Genomic DNA, 16,238 nt, shown 5'->3' with positions numbered 1-16,238 from the left:
GTAGATATAGTCAGCTGCATACAACAACTTAGATTCCAGTATTTTATTTATTTTTGAATATTTAACATCTCCATTAGAATACCGAAGACCATGCACGTTTTTCTCCAAGTACACAGCAGTCTTCTTATCTTGATTACTTAATGTAGCAAACGGTTGTGGAGGTTTAAATATATAATGGCAATGTTTAAAGCCAATTTCAATGCTGAGTTCTTTGGGAACAAACCACCCATCTACGGTGAATCCTTGAATGTCAACTAATGCGATCCTCATGATGGCTGATAGTATACTGAATTGGATATGATTGAATAAGTCAAGTTAAATGATATTTTTGATAACTTCAGTTAGAGGAAAGTATTCGAGTAGACTGTCGTGGACAATTAAACAGTACGCTCGAGTGCCTGCAGAAAAACCTTCATCTGCTTCGATTTCCAACTTAATATCAACGGTTCCCGATCTAAATGACGTATCATCCTGTTTGGAGCAGTCGAAAGTAAACAAAGCATATTTTTTAAAAGCATTATAATCCAAGATTGGATGTTTTGTTGACGAATGAGTATAACTGGGAAAGAATTGGGTATAGTTGTAGTGAGCTATAGCATAATCATTTTTCGCAAAATCCAATTGCATTCTCTCGTTAGGCCAATATTCACCATTAATAACCACTCGTACGCTGGACACCTTAATGTTATCGAATAACGTTGGATTGGCGTGAATGTCATCTCGTTTAGAAGTTTGAAAAGCTACAATGACATAGCGTGGACGTTCAACAGCTGAAGTTGTCTTTACACTCCATATCTCACGTCGGAATCCAGCCGTAAGTGAAGGTAGTTCATTAAGTTCCCATTTACGGAAAGGTATGGTTATCGGCGTATTATTCTTAATCGGAGTCATTAGGTCAATTTTCACATCGTCATTCGGAAAGACATGTTTGACCTTCAGTTCCATGCTGGTAACAGTTAAAGACACTGTTGTTGTTGTTGTGGCATTAGGTTCTTCCACTAAAATACTGTCTCTATCATTACGTGCTCGAACAAATCGAAACACTTGACGACCATAGGTTAATTTATTGTAATCGTTGAAAATATGTTTTATCGGAATCAGTAAACTAAAGCTGTCTCCCGATAAATGTGGATTATTGGGATAGTTCCATCCTGCAGTACTAAGATACTTGGAATCGTCAGGAGTGTAACACAACAAACTGCGAATAGTGCTAACTACACCAGGATCTCGAACTATTTCCATGTCGTGTGAACTTTGGATGTATGTACATGTATCAAACAAGAAGGCTCCAGCATTCGGTGCAAGAGAAACAGTTCCAGTACCCACTTTCTTTATACTTCCTTTAATTTCCAAGTGTTTCGTGTATGGCAAAAAATGCATCTGATTGATTGATGATAAACTCGACAACGTCGCTATTATTAAATGACTTGATGTAAGGTGTATATGTACGAAATTCTTCTTTTCTAATAGTATCGTCGAACTGAGGTTTCTGGTACAGATCTAAAATAGGTGGTTGAGGTTCCTGAACCTGTCGTCGAATGTATTGACGTTTTGACATCTTTTAGCTGTAATCCAATGGAAACAAGAAAGGCTTTATTGACAGCAGACACGTCACGTCGCTTGTAAGATTTGCGTGAGACTAATGGATATTGATGCGTAGAGCTTTGTTTTATAATTAAACCCATCTATATCGTTTCCTTAAAATCCAAATGAAGTGTACTTTTCTCTCCTCTAAAGTTGACTGGTCTTAAATCTTGATCGAGTACGCTAACGGTAATGTTGGCAATTTCACGTATGCTATTGCTTACTGGTATGTATATAGGATTATGAGGACGTTCGTCAATAGAGAAACCAGGATCAACACTTATCGGAAAATGTAGAACGGTGTGCGCAGGTCTGTCCTCGTAAAAGGCTCCTTCGGTAATGTTGCATTCAAAAAGTAGGCTCGATACTTTTATAATGTTTACAGGTTGGTCCGAAGAATGCATTTTTCCTGGCACCAATATTCTGTTTGATGAGAAACCCAATATTTTGCCGAGACTGTCATCTTTCTCGAAAGTAACAGCATGATCTTGACTAAAGATTTCACACTTGAGCGTATTGTTGTTGGGTCTTAAGATGAACTCATTATCTCGAATCGAATTATATTTATCGATTAATGCGTTATAAATATACGTTTCGATATCGGTAATTTCAGGTTATCGGTAAGCTTAAGGCAGTGCAAACATCCATCTTGGAGGCTCTGGAGAGAACGCCAGAAGAAGGGCCGCAAATCAGGCTGCTAAAGAGCACATTCAAGCCCGGTTACCTGGTAATGACGTGCGCGGATAGTGCAAGCGCACAATGGCTCAGGGACACTACTCCCACTCTGAAGCCTTGGGAAGGTGCAAGCCTCCAGGCTAAGGACGAGAGTGAAGTCGAGAGGCCGTGTTCTTGCACTGTCTACATCCCAGACGAGGACGGAAAGAGGTTGGGGGCGGAAAGTGTGCTGACTCGATTAAGGGTCAGCAACCGAAAGCTCAACACCCGTATATGGACCGTTTTGGGCAAAACACCTGCAGAAAAAGGGCAGGTATGGGTCCTCTCAATGGACAAAGAGTCCTTTGAGGAACTCAACAAACTTCAAATGTGTCCTTACTTTGGCATCGGAAGAATTAAATTCCGTGTAAAGGATGATGGGTACATTAAGAAGGTTGCAGAGGCCGGACCATCGGGGTTGCAAGGCGTAACTGCCGCAACCTCGGCAGTCAAGGCTAAGCAAAAAAGAAAAGAAGTAAAACCTTCAGAGGGGCAAAGCTCTAAAGCAGCGCCAAAGAAGGTTAACACTTCGACCAAACACAAGGCTCGCCCTAAGGATGATAAGTCGAGGGAAGGAGCTAAAGAAGGAATAATCCCGAAAGAAGTCCGTACCGACTTGCAGGGGAGTGCTACAAACCCGCCCAGAAGGCTAGAAGCCACTGAGCGGGTGGCCGCTCCCATGGAAGGGGTAGAGGACACGAGAAAACCCGAAAGTTAGCCTTCAGTTTAGAGGAAGGCAGAGTAAAGGTCCTGCAGGTCAACCTTCATCATGCTAAAGCTGCGTCGGCGGTTTTGTGCAGAAGGTTTGACATGGAAGGCCTGGACTTGGCCCTACTGCAGGAACCATGGCTCCACGGAGGGAAGATTGCAGGCTTGAAGCCGCAACAAGGTAAGTTACTATACGATGCGAAAGGAGAGACACCTCGAGCATGCATTGTATATGATAACGAAGTAAACTGTACACTGATTCCGGATCTTTGCTCCGGAGACTTTGTTACAGGTATTTTAACCGCTTCCACCGAGGAAGGTAGTAAAAGATGGTTGGTCTGTTCTGCCTACTTCGCTGGAGAGAAGGTCTTCCGCCCAGGCATAGTAGAGGACGTTATAACCTACAGCCGAAGGGAGAACCTTCATCTAATACTGGGATGTGATGCCAATGCCCACCATCTGGCATGGGGGAGTACGAACATCAACAGTCGAGGTGAGTCTTTACTACAGTTCATCTTAAGCATGGGTTTAGAAATAGCCAATATAGGAAATAAACCTACCTTCGTTACGGCCACGCGCAAAGAAGTCTTAGATGTAACACTTTGCAGTGAAAAAACGTACGATACTATAAAGAATTGGCATGTGTCAGAGGAACCTTCATGTTCCGACCATAGGCACATTCGATTTGATTTAATTACTTCGACTCGAATGGTGGCAAGGTTCAGGAACCCGAGAGAGACGGATTGGGAAGGCTATAGAGGCTCACTCGAGAAGTCTCTTGAGGGAGGAATCGGCACCATAAAAGATACGGACGATCTCGAACTGACAGTCGAAACGGTGAGGGGAGCTGTTCTGGCCGCTTACCAGGAGAATTGTCCAGAGAGAGAAAAGAAAGGAAAGAAAAACACACCCTGGTGGAATGAACACTTACAAAAGCTTAGGGCAGATGTAAGAAGGCTATTCAATAAAGCCAAATTCAACCAGGACTGGGCCATTTATAGAGAAAAACTGACGCAATATAATAAGGAGATCCGAAAAGCCAAAAGAGACTCGTGGCGAAAGTTCTGCGAGGAAGTCGAACAGGCTCCCGCATGTTCTAGAATCCACAAGGTCCTGGCTAAGGATGGTATTGTGAATCAGGTCGGCCTCTTGAAGAAAGAGGACGAAACGTATGTAGAAACCCTGGAGGAAAGCTTAATAATGCTCACCAAGGTACATTTTCCCAGCTCATCCATTGACAATAATCCTTCGGTAGAGGTAGCTCATCCCAGAAGGCCTACTAAGGCGGACTGGAAATTAGCTACCGACATCACGAGACCGGAAAAAGTCAGGTGGGCCATCAATAAATTCCAGCCATACAAATCACCTGGAATGGACGGGATTTATCCAGCCTTGCTACAGAAGGGACAGGATGTGATCATCCCGCATCTAACAAAGATCTTCAAAGCTAGTTTGGCATGGAGATATATTCCAACCGCATGGCGAAGGGTGAAAGTCACATATATCCCCAAGGTTGGTAGGGTAATGGACCAGACCCCCAAGTCATACAGACCAATAAGTCTATCCTCTTTCCTAGCAAAAACGCTGGAAAGATTGATAGACAGGTATATTAGGGACGACGTGCTGATGGAGAATCCACTTAGCGATCGCCAATATGCATACCAGCCAGGAAAGTCAACTGACTTGGCGCTGGATGATCTTAATAGACTGCTCTCAAAGTCGCTAGATGACAAGGAGATAGCGGTGGCGACGTTTCTGGACGTGGAGGGAGCGTTTAATAACGTCTCCTTCGAGTCTGTAACGGACGCGCTTAAAAGAAGAGGAGTTCCTGCCTTCATATGCGAGTGGACAAAGGCGACCTTAACAAACAGGATCATTGTGTCCTCGTTAGGTGAAGCCACTATTGAAGCGAAGGCAGGAAGCGGCTGCCCACAAGGAGGAGTTTTATCCCCATTACTGTGGGCTACGCTTATGGACGACCTACTTAATACACTGACCAGGGAGGGTTTTTACTGTCTGGGTTATGCGGACGATTTGGTAATTGTAGTCCGAGGACGCTTTACCAAAATAATTTCGGAGAGACTTCAAGTCGCTCTGAGGATTGTGGACAGCTGGTGTGAGGAAGAAGGCCTGAAGGTTAACCCTAAAAAAACATCTGTTGTTCCCTTCACCAGAAAAAGAGCACTGCAAGGCTTACAGCCACTAGTGCTCAAGGGAGTAGAAATCCCATTCACAAGTCAGGCCAAGTACTTAGGTGTAATATTCGACCAGAGGCTGACATGGAATGCACACATTCAGAAAGTCACACAGAAGGCCACTATGGCCCTGAACACATGTAGACGAATGTGTGGTAAGAATTGGGGGTTAAATCCTAAAATGAACCTATGGTTGTACACAAGGGTTATAAGGCCCATGATAACTTATGGTTCAGTGGCGTGGTGGAACAAAACGCAACAGTCCGGGGCGATTCGATTGCTCAGTAGCACACAAAGGCTTGCATGCTTGAGTGTTACCGGAGCCATGAGAACAGCCCCAACGGACGCGCTAGAAGTTCTGCTAAACCTACCACCTCTGCATATATACATACAGAGTGAAGCCAGATCAACAGTACATCGGTTGATCCAAGGCCAAGCTCCAATAAGTATGATGCAGGGAGCTGGTAACTTAAGGCTATACCAGGACATAAAGGCAGACCCCGTTCTAGGAATGCCTGTAGACCGAATGGTTACGAGGTATAGTTTTAACAAAAATTTTCAAATTATAATACCAAAAAGAGAGGACTGGGAAACTGGTCCGCCGCTAACAGCAAACTCAATATGGTATACGGACGGCTCCAAAACGGATACAGGTACGGGGGCTGGAATATATGGCATAAAACCAAGGACGGAAGTCCGGGTATGTCTAGGAACATACGCGACCGTATTTCAAGCCGAATTAGCTGCTATACACAGGTGCGCTATGGAACTAATCGGCCGAAATGTAGATAACGACTCCATCGTTATCTATTCGGATAGTCAAGCGGCTCTAAAGGCTCTCAGTTCAGTACAGGTCGATTCATGGCTGGTATGGAACTGTTTGGATGTCCTCTCTCAGGTGGGAAGTCAAAACAGGTTGACACTTGCCTGGGTGCCGGGACATAAGGGTCATCGTGGCAACGAGAAGGCCGATGAATTGGCCCGAGAAGGCGCATCTACGCCACTGGTTGGTCCGGAACCCTTCTTTGGAATCGCAAATACGATAAAAAGGGCAGCCATACACAAATGGGTGCAACAGAAGTCTCTTGAGTGGTGGAACAACTCACCAGGACAGAGGCAGGCCAAACAGTTCATCAAAGGACATTCGGCTAAATTTACAGCAGACTTACTTTCGCACAGGCGCAGGACTGTCAGAATGATAGTGGGTCTGCTCACTGGGCACTGTAGACTCAATAGACACCTGAGTCTCATAGGCCTGACAGAAGAGGACACCTGTCGTTTCTGTCTGGAAGAAGAGGAAACCGCTCTACACGTTCTGTGCCATTGCGAAGGTCTCGCACGAATGCGGTTTCTAGAACTCGGAGAGGAAAAACCGGAAGCACCAGGCTACATGAAAAGGCCACTATCAAGGCTGTTGAGTCTCATTAAGAGGACCAAGCTAGATGAAGTGCTTTAAAATAAGGGGGAAACACAATAGATCTGCAAAGGTCGCAGTGTATCAGGCTCTATTGGCCGCCCCATTTTCTACATTCTACATCGGTAATTTCATAAGATCCAGACGGAATATCGATGCTACACAACTTTTTTCGATCATTTTTCTCGTAGTAGTAAAACTTTTCGCCATCGATGTTTGGAATCGAATTAAATGTATGAAATCCCAACACTGCTACATAATACTGTCGGTTAGGGTCAAGCACAAGAGGTACTTGAGGAGTAAACGAAAACTCGTTGGAAGTACTTGTCAAGGTCAACAATCGAGACATGACTGATACATTTGAATAGGTGTATAAAATTAAATAGCAAAATATGTTAAAAATTCCTTTATTTATTCTTATACTGTTACAAATTTTTCTCATAATATGACACTTTACAAAATACACATCTACTTTCCATATACATGCCGCAAACATCACTCCATTCATGTCTATCATAGTCTTTCTTGCAGGGTAAATAATCTTCTAGTGCGCGACGAATATCTTGAGGTAGTTCATACCAAACAACGCTCGTTATATTTTTCATAAAAATGCAAATGGCACTTCTCAATATATCGTTAGATGGTTCCATTGTAGAGAAACTTTAAACAAAGATGTCCACAGTTAATTTGGTTATAACTTTGATATTGATCGTTATTGTAGAAAATTCTTCCACCGTTCAAGTAGGATACTAGTTCTCGCGGTAGTTTCAAGCAACCATATGAATCAAAGTACTCTATATCGTTGTTTATCTTTCTGTAAGCTACCCAATGTGTACCGGGGTTTGTGGAAATGTCGAGATTAATAATAGCACATTCATGTTTACGAGGGCTACGTGGTAAATTATCTCGCATGAACACGCCGCGGAAATTTGAAATTTTAAGTAGTTTAACAAATCTATTTAAATCCACATTGGTTAAAGGCCTATTAGGTAGCTTCAGCGGAAGTTTTTTGCCTTTTTTAAATATAATCCAAAGCCACCTTTAGCATTTTTTCGCAGGTATAATCCTTTGCCTAGATGTTCCATTGCATTGTTGTGACGTTTATCTTCTTCTAGTTTCTTTTGAGCATTCTTTGAATCGATAACAGTTTTCGCTATCGCGCTTGCGCCCCCAGCGAGGCTTCCGAGAGCTGATAGGCCTGCAAAGATTGGGATTAAAGGTAAAATCCCACCAGATTTTGGTTCAAATGGAATAATTCTTGGAACACGTACATTTTTCTTCCCACCTACATTCTTAACGGCTGTTCTTGCTGCTGCAAGTGCAAGTAGAGCGGATTTACGCAGATTTGGTGACGGAGGAGCACGTTTTAATGTTTTGATAATTGGCTGTAACACATGTCGCTTAAATGAACCAACACCTTTACCACGTTTCATACCCATACCCAGTTTTCCTTTAGCTTTCATTGCTGTAGTAGTTAACCAGGCAGCGGTTTTTTCACCCAAAGATGCGTCTTTTGCTTTAACTCGTTCCCACGCTTTATTTTCCAACACCCAATCTGCTTTATGTCGATCTTTCAATGAATTACTTTGGGAATATGCGAGATCGTGATCTCTCGCAGCTCGATCTAACGGATTTATCCCCTGATCTCCACGAGCTAGACGTTTCTGTAATTTAGTTCCAGGTCCTAGATATTGGTAACCAGGAGCATGCAATTCAAACGGTAGACTATTGATCAGAGAATTCAACACTCCTTCACCTTGAACGATCAACATTGAAATGAATCGCTTTTTGAAAAATGTCTTTATATAAACATGTGTACAAAATACATCTCAATCACAAGATGAAGGTCATTCAACAAGACAAGACACTAGCAGTGGAAAACTTGGATTTTGTCGACAACGTGACAAGAACCAGCAAACATGGTGCATTGCTACCACATTCATTTCGTGCTATCATATGTGGTCCAAGCGGATGTGGAAAAACTAATGTTATGTTGGCATTACTTTTTGACCTGAATGGCGCTAAATTCAAAAATGTTTACGTTTATTCAAAGTCGTTGTTTCAGCCCAAGTATCAATTTTTGAAGGAAGTGTTGGAGTCTGTGAAAGAAGTAGGTTATTTTCCATTTAAAGATAATGATGATGTTATAAGCCCAAGTAAAGCTAAACCAAACTCAATATTCATATTTGATGACGTATCAACGGATCCACAACAAACAATACGTGAATATTACTGTATGGGTAGACATAAAGACATTGATTGTGCATACCTATGTCAATCATACAGTCGAGCAGGCAAACAACTTTTACGTGATAATGCGAATCTTATTGTATTGTTTAAGCAAGATGAGCTCAATTTGAAACACGTCTTTGATGACCACGTATCACCTGATATGACATTTGAGCAATTTAAACAATTTTGTTCCGAATGTTGGAAGGACAAATACGGTACATTCGTCATTGTTAAGGATTTCGATATTTCTAACGGACGATATCGTAAAGGTTTCGACAAGTTTATAAAACTGTAGGTATGATCGAAAAACACGCATTGTATAACAATATGTCAGACAAAGAGGTATCTGCGCGCACGCGTAAAGTTGCCGAACTAGCTCGTGTCATTCGCAAAAAGTATTTGGCATTAAAGTTAGGTAAAACAGAACAAGATGAGTCGCTAAATAAACTCTTTAAGCCCATAGCTAAACCTCTAACAGATATTGCGCAATCGTCAAAAACGTTGCATCATGCTATTAATAACAAGCTTAGACACGTTAAAAAAGAAGAGGTGAAAACGGAGGAAGAGATAAAAAAAGAAGCCAGAGATGATGATGTATTTTCCGATGCAGTATCAATCGATCAAGTTAACGAACATGACATATTTGATCCTAATAATGTTTCGAAAGAGGCTATTGATGAATATATCGAGCAATATCCTCCAATGAGCCATAAGTATATAAAAGAATTTTGGATGAAAGATAATAAAATTGATAAAAACTACGGACCTATTTACAATGATGAAATTGGCTGGATGTTGGGTAAACGACGAATAAACTTTAACAAAAAACAAAGGTAGTATACAAGTTATCAGTGATGGTAGTGGGGAAGGAGGATGGGTGCCGGGAACGCCAGGTCTATACCAACTAATTTTCTATGATAACCCTGAAGATTATAATGATACAGATTTAAAGCACTATAAAAGTTTATTAAATAGTACAGAAGTTCATCTGGATTCCAAAGGTCGTCTTAAAGGTGCAACTGGGAAAAAATATCATCATATTATCAAACCGCTATTTAAACCTACCGATGAAACAACAAAGAAATCGCCACCGAAAACTCGATCTACTGCATTAAAGAGACAACCTTTCGAAGGTCTTGTTCGTTTAGCAAAAACGACTCGTTCATCATCGATGACAACGTCTCCTCGAACATCGTTATCTTCACCATCTAGCTCCAAAGGGTCAGGGCTCGTCGATAATTCTCATTTGATCTACAACGATAATCCTATTGAATATGTATATTGGGATGATCCAAACGAACTATGCGACAGACTCAAATTGCTGGTTGCTTCCCAAGAAGCAGGAAACACATCCCACAATAACGAAATTGTTGCCATTATCAACGAATTACGTGAAGCAGATATTATATATTAATGTTTGGATTATTGGAACATCATTTCCAACATGAGTGTTGACAAGTTTGGTCGTCATCATTACCGTTCTAATGAACAAGTTGTTAAAAAGCTACGTGAAGGCTTAAAGCAATCCATTTTGGATTTACAAAACCAGATACATGAAGTACATAAAGACATTACACGAGATCCTCCTGTAGCAGGTAATCATCTTTCCAATAAGAAATATGTAGATGACAGCATTGTTCGTGCGAAAACTTTTCTAAGAAAAGAGATTAATTTGATACAAAAAAATAGAATTCAAAAAGATACTCAACTCGAACAAAAAATCTCAAACTCCATTAGTAAAATAGAAGTTAATTTAAGTAAAAAAGTTAACGAGTTGTCTGATGAGAATAAAATGACTGCTTCGAAAATATCTGATTTATCAAAACAAATGCATGAATTTAAAAATGATCTTGATATATTTAAACAAGAAATGACGAAGAATATTACAGATGCCGCCAACCAAAATGCACAAATTATGATGAAAACGTTGGAAATAGAAAAAAAGATTAAAACGGCGGATCTTAAATCACATGATTTAGATGAGCGTCTTAATGTAATGGAAGATTACCTCTTACATTATAAAGCTAACGGAACAACGAATTAGCGTTAGTTCAAAGAATCGAATCGTTGGAAGCTAGACATGGCATTTACCGAGGAGAAGATACAACTAGTTAACGAGCTACACAAGCCTGCACGAAAAAATTATCCTCGTCGACGAACAATCATTAAAGGATTAGATGATTTGTGGCAAATGGACCTTGCTGAGATGAGGCCTTATGCCAGTCAAAATAAATCTTACAAGCTCATTCTTGTTGTAATTGATTGTTTTTCAAAGTTTGTGTGGACTCGACCATTAAAGACGAAAACAGGTGAGGAAATTACTCGAACATTTTCGGATATTCTCGCTCATACTCGACGATGTCCGAAAAATTTACAAACAGACCAAGGCACAGAATTTTTCAATTCCAAGTTTCAAAATCTCATGAAAAAGCATAGTATTAATCACTATAATACCTTTAGTGTTAAAAAAGCAGCCATATGTGAACGAGTTATTCGAACATTGAAGGAAAAACTTTACAAGTATTTCAGTCTTAATGGAACTTACAAATGGATTGATATCTTGCCTCAAATTACAAAAGAGTACAACAACACGAAACACAGCAAAATTCGACTTCGACCTATTGATGTTAATAAATCTAACGAAAATGAAATTTTACGAAAATATTATACTCACTTGAAAATTGCCGGTCCAAGAAAATTGAAAGTTGGTGACGTGGTTCGCATTAGTAAAAATAAACACATTTTCGATAAGGGATATAAACCGAATTGGACAACAGAACTGTTTAAAATTACTGAAATTAAAATAACGAATCCCACAACATACTTGATTGAAGATATGACTGGAGCGCCTATCAAAGGAGCATTCTACGAAGAAGAATTACAGAAAACAAAAAATAAAGACATATATTTAGTAGAGAAAGTACTGCGCAGACGTGGAAATAAGATGTATGTTCAATGGTTGGGATTCGATAGTAGCCATAATAGTTGGATTAACGTTAAAGATATCATTTAGGATCTACTTTTACATACACCGCGTAGATATACACTAAATGAGTGGGGGGTGACAAAAAGTATAAATTTCATAAATGCTGCAAGCTCATGCCCAGTTGTTCCTGCCAGTTCATCAATATGAGTTCTCAAGATAGTGGTTATAGTTCATCAGACGATATGGTGGTAGCTGCTGATTCACCATCAGATGATATCTATTATGATGCTGAATTAGATAGAGTTTTGGCGAAATTCGAAGAAGCAGCCAAAAATGAACCATATTATTTACTAGAAGCATCCTTTCCGCTTGTCAACTGTATAATCAAAGTTGGCCTTTCTCCAGCTCGTCATGTCTCATCAGCCATTATTTTGTGTCAGCACAACAAGAATGCAAGAATTAGTTTAAACACGTTCGAGTGGGATGATATAATCGGAATTTTTAAGCAGAAGATTTGCGATTTCTTTAACAGCACCTCTCAAGATGATTACAATCCTATCGAGTTTCAGTGTGGAGACTATTGTAAAATTAAACAAATAGTGTATGATTGAACCAAGTTCCTTGTTATTGAAAAGCATGGTCTGGAATACTATCTAGATGAAAGTGATGTCAACCAAATCCTAGAAGTAAACAGCAGTCTGGTGTGTCATCGTGTATCGTTATTGGATAATTTACACTTTTATGCTTATTAGAGAAATGTTATCGATTTGATACAATCAAACTTTTGCAGCAGAAGCAGTTTATATGGACCACTTGAAGCTCTAACTGCGTTTTGCGAAATTTCCACAGACACTTTGTTAAGTAATGCTTTAAGAGAATATTTATATTATTATAAAATTAAAGTTGTAAATGATTTTATGTAATAATCAAAATAAATGCTATTTATGCAAACATGTCTTTTTTATTTTCACGTTGAATGTCTCACAACGCTGGAAAAGATAAGCTGAGACTTAAAATTACAGGAAAACAATGTATATTTTTTAGAGTTTTTATTTTCTACTTATAATAATTACAAATGTTGATTTTCACTAAATTACAATTATCATTCTACATATTCATTTAACAAATAGCCAGTCCATTTTCGTGTGGAGATTGATAAAGCTATAAAAAAATTGGTTATGTTTTCATTTTATTAATTTTTGTTTTTACTCAATCATTGTGGTTTCATAATGACCCCAAGGTAAAGTGTCATGAGAATTTTGTTGCAAGTAACGTTTATCGTCATACGGACTTAATGCAATTTTTTCTTGTGTTATTGTAAAAAGATCATGGGCGTAGGAACGAAACGTTGATTGGGAAACACTTTTAGTTGTAAATTCGTTTAAACACTTAACATAATCATCGAAAGTAATGTCATTTTTTACCGTTGAATATTTTACACCCTTAGATTTTTTTGTGACGCCTAAATTATTTGCAAGTCTTTCAATATTTGCATCATCCATATTATTCTTGTATTTATCCCACAATGCATTTCGATCCTCATCCGTCGTACTAATCTTAAACGAATACATTTTAGATCTAAGTGCGACAAAATGAGTCATAATGCGACCGTTTGCCTCATCTTTCATCATTCCGAGAACTTTTTTGTTGACTTGAGGTATTCCATAAATATTATTCTCAGAATAGTCTGATGTATCGAATTTGGATAAATTTGCTTTAATAACATCTCTGTAAACGTCATCACATTTTAATTCATAGATAAAACTATCAGTGTCCCCATACATTAGCTTACAATTTTCAACTCCCATATATGGCAGCATAAAGTTATAATGAAAATCGTACATACACACTTTGGATATATCTAAAATTGACATGCCGATGTACAATGGTTTGTTGAAAATGAGCTCTGTTTTGTTAAGTTCGATTGCCATTAAATTTTCATTAAACACAGTTCTATTATGAAATCTTGGACTAGCAATCAAATTTTTCGCTCCATATCTTCCATCCCATTTTGATACAAGTTTTACAATGCGATGTTTCCTAATGTTTTCCATCGTTTTACCAAATATGGCGTTGTTTGATAACTTGTACAAGTCTTTTTCAAATGCTGTAGTTGCTGCAGTTCGCAATTTTGTATTAAGATCGTGTCGCTGAGGTGATTCCACGGGAGGTTGTGGATCTCCACCAGTCGCTCTGTCTGCTGCGGCAGACGATCGTGTAAGCCTCTGTGACTCCATATTGCTAAAACAAATGACAAACAGAGGGAAAGGAAGAATAAAAGAAAATCGGAAGAAGGTTTTCTTTATTTATTAAAAATCGGCGCGTCGGGGTCAGTTCGCCAAGGTTTTCCCCATATAGAGAGTATATCTTCGGTCTTCGTTAGACGACGTGTGTGACCAAGCAAAACGAAAGGGGTGTAAGCCTCGTGCTTGTACAAAGTTATCCACTTATAGTACGTGTTACTCAAGTTTGGATCCCGGAGATAAAGATATCTCGGAGACCGTCTTTAGTAACCGTATGAAATGGTATCTAACTTTTTGTTCAAGCTTGCGGAGGACGTGGTTGTTGCTAGGCCGATACGGCAGAGCAGAAGCGCGAACTAACCTCCAGACACGCCACGTAAGAAGATCGGAGAGGTACCTAAAACAAATGGGTAAGAGTATGGAAAACGACAGAAACTAACATAAAATAATAAACAGGTAGAAAAGGAAGTAAATATAAACAACTTATCTGTAATAGAGAATAACGGTTGGTTATTAAGAAATATACACACAAATATATAGCAATGCACATAAATATGAGATATAGGTATAGTTTAAAGACAAATAATTCAAATGGCTGTAAGAAAGGTAAGATTAGTTTAAGCTGGAAACTAATAATAAAAATAGCTCTGGAGCAACAACGTTGCGACAGAAAAAGGTATTAAAATTATAAACAAATAATCACAAATAAATGTCACAGTCAAAAAATATCAGTGTAAGAAAATAAGCATCTACAAATATCACAACTACAAGTAAAATAAGGTATATATGAAATATCAAATAAACATAGCACAATAAAATGGAAATAAATAAAATACCCAAATAATATTCTTACGAATATTAAATATAATACCAAGCTGGATCTTGAAGAAAGGGCGGAAGAGAAGTCTAATTCTCTTCCAAGGTTTCGAATATGAAAATGCTAGTTATTTAACAATGAATGGGTATTCCCCAACCAGAGGTCTTATCTAGATTAAAACTCGAAACCGAATAGGCCTTCTGAAAAAAGTGCACCGTCTTTTATCCCATTTTCGTGGCCTTGGTGAGTGTTGAAAGTGGGCGTGACCGTTAACTCACCAATCAGAAAATAGGATAAAGTCAGGGACCAATCAGAAGGCCGAAGGGTGAGAAATGCGCAGATCTGGATGCGTATTGGTCAGTTTCACGCTGTCTACGTGGCAGATCTGACGACAATCGATATATGGCTTAAGCCAAGCGCTCTGTTTGAATTTCAACACTTTATGGATTTTTGTTAGTTTGAGTCCTGCATTCAGAGCTTGTTTTAGATTGCGATAATGCAAAGTGTACTCTTTTTTATGGTACAAGGTGGTCATAAGTTTTGGAAGCTTACTTCTTGGTGGCACACGATGTTCGCAACAAAACGGTAAATCTCGATGTAAGTCATGCAAGTGTTCTGGGTATTCCAAATCCACTTGTAGTATATATCCTGTATCTCCATCGTCAGGAATAGACAAGACATCAATATTGGTATCGACCCACTCGAAACCCCCATATGGTAAGAATTGAGACATTGCCCAACCATACAAATTGTTGACATCTAAATATAGCACATATTTACTAGGCTTTGATGGATCATAATTATGCATGTATTTGTTATTTGCCTCAGAATACCGATTACTTACTTGACTTATACCACCTCGGATAGCTTTCTCAATAAACATGATTTTATCGATATCATTCAGCAGTTCAAGTTTACATCCAGTATATTTAAGCATTGCATCCCAAGAAAATCCAGGCATGGTATAGTACCATGCAGGATCAAGACTGTATGTACTTCGACATTTTTGTCGAAAATTTTCAAAAATGCAAGTCAGTAACATAATATCAGTTTTCATGTACAACATACTATATTCCAAAATATTTTTAATACCGAATGACTGCCAAACATTCTGAGCATGATGATACATATTTTTGGAGATGTGTTCACCCGATAATGAGCTGTAAAATTTATCAATTGATGGTAGTTGCGTTTCATTCAATTTATTGAAAGACTCAATATATTCGTACGGGAATATGCCTTTTCGTTTCAATAATTCCATTTGTTCGGGAGTGGTATTTGGAAATTCGCTAGCTAAATATCTTAAATCCTCAGGTTGCAATGTGGCAGCCAACTTGTCCAATGATGAATTTAAAAATCTCAGTGAATCAACGAACCTCAACTTAATACTGACCTCAGAATCGTA

At 39.1% G+C, this 16,238-nt stretch overlaps 1 protein-coding gene across 1 annotated transcript; it reads left to right on the top strand.

Moving 5' to 3' along the window:
* The first annotated feature begins 3,108 nt into the window (after positions 1-3,108).
* On the top strand, positions 3,109-14,455 carry LOC140442286 (uncharacterized). Its single transcript, XM_072533361.1, has 2 exons — positions 3,109-4,175; positions 14,320-14,455. The coding sequence occupies exons 1-2, from the start codon at positions 3,109-3,111 to the stop codon at positions 14,453-14,455; spliced, it is 1,203 nt and encodes a 400-aa protein (XP_072389462.1).
* Positions 14,456-16,238: the final 1,783 nt, after the last annotated feature.

The sequence above is a fragment of the Diabrotica undecimpunctata genome, chromosome 5 (genome assembly GCF_040954645.1).
Source record: "Diabrotica undecimpunctata isolate CICGRU chromosome 5, icDiaUnde3, whole genome shotgun sequence".
NCBI classification, from domain to species: Eukaryota; Metazoa; Arthropoda; class Insecta; order Coleoptera; family Chrysomelidae; genus Diabrotica; species Diabrotica undecimpunctata.
This window is presented reverse-complemented; position numbering and strand designations above follow the sequence as displayed.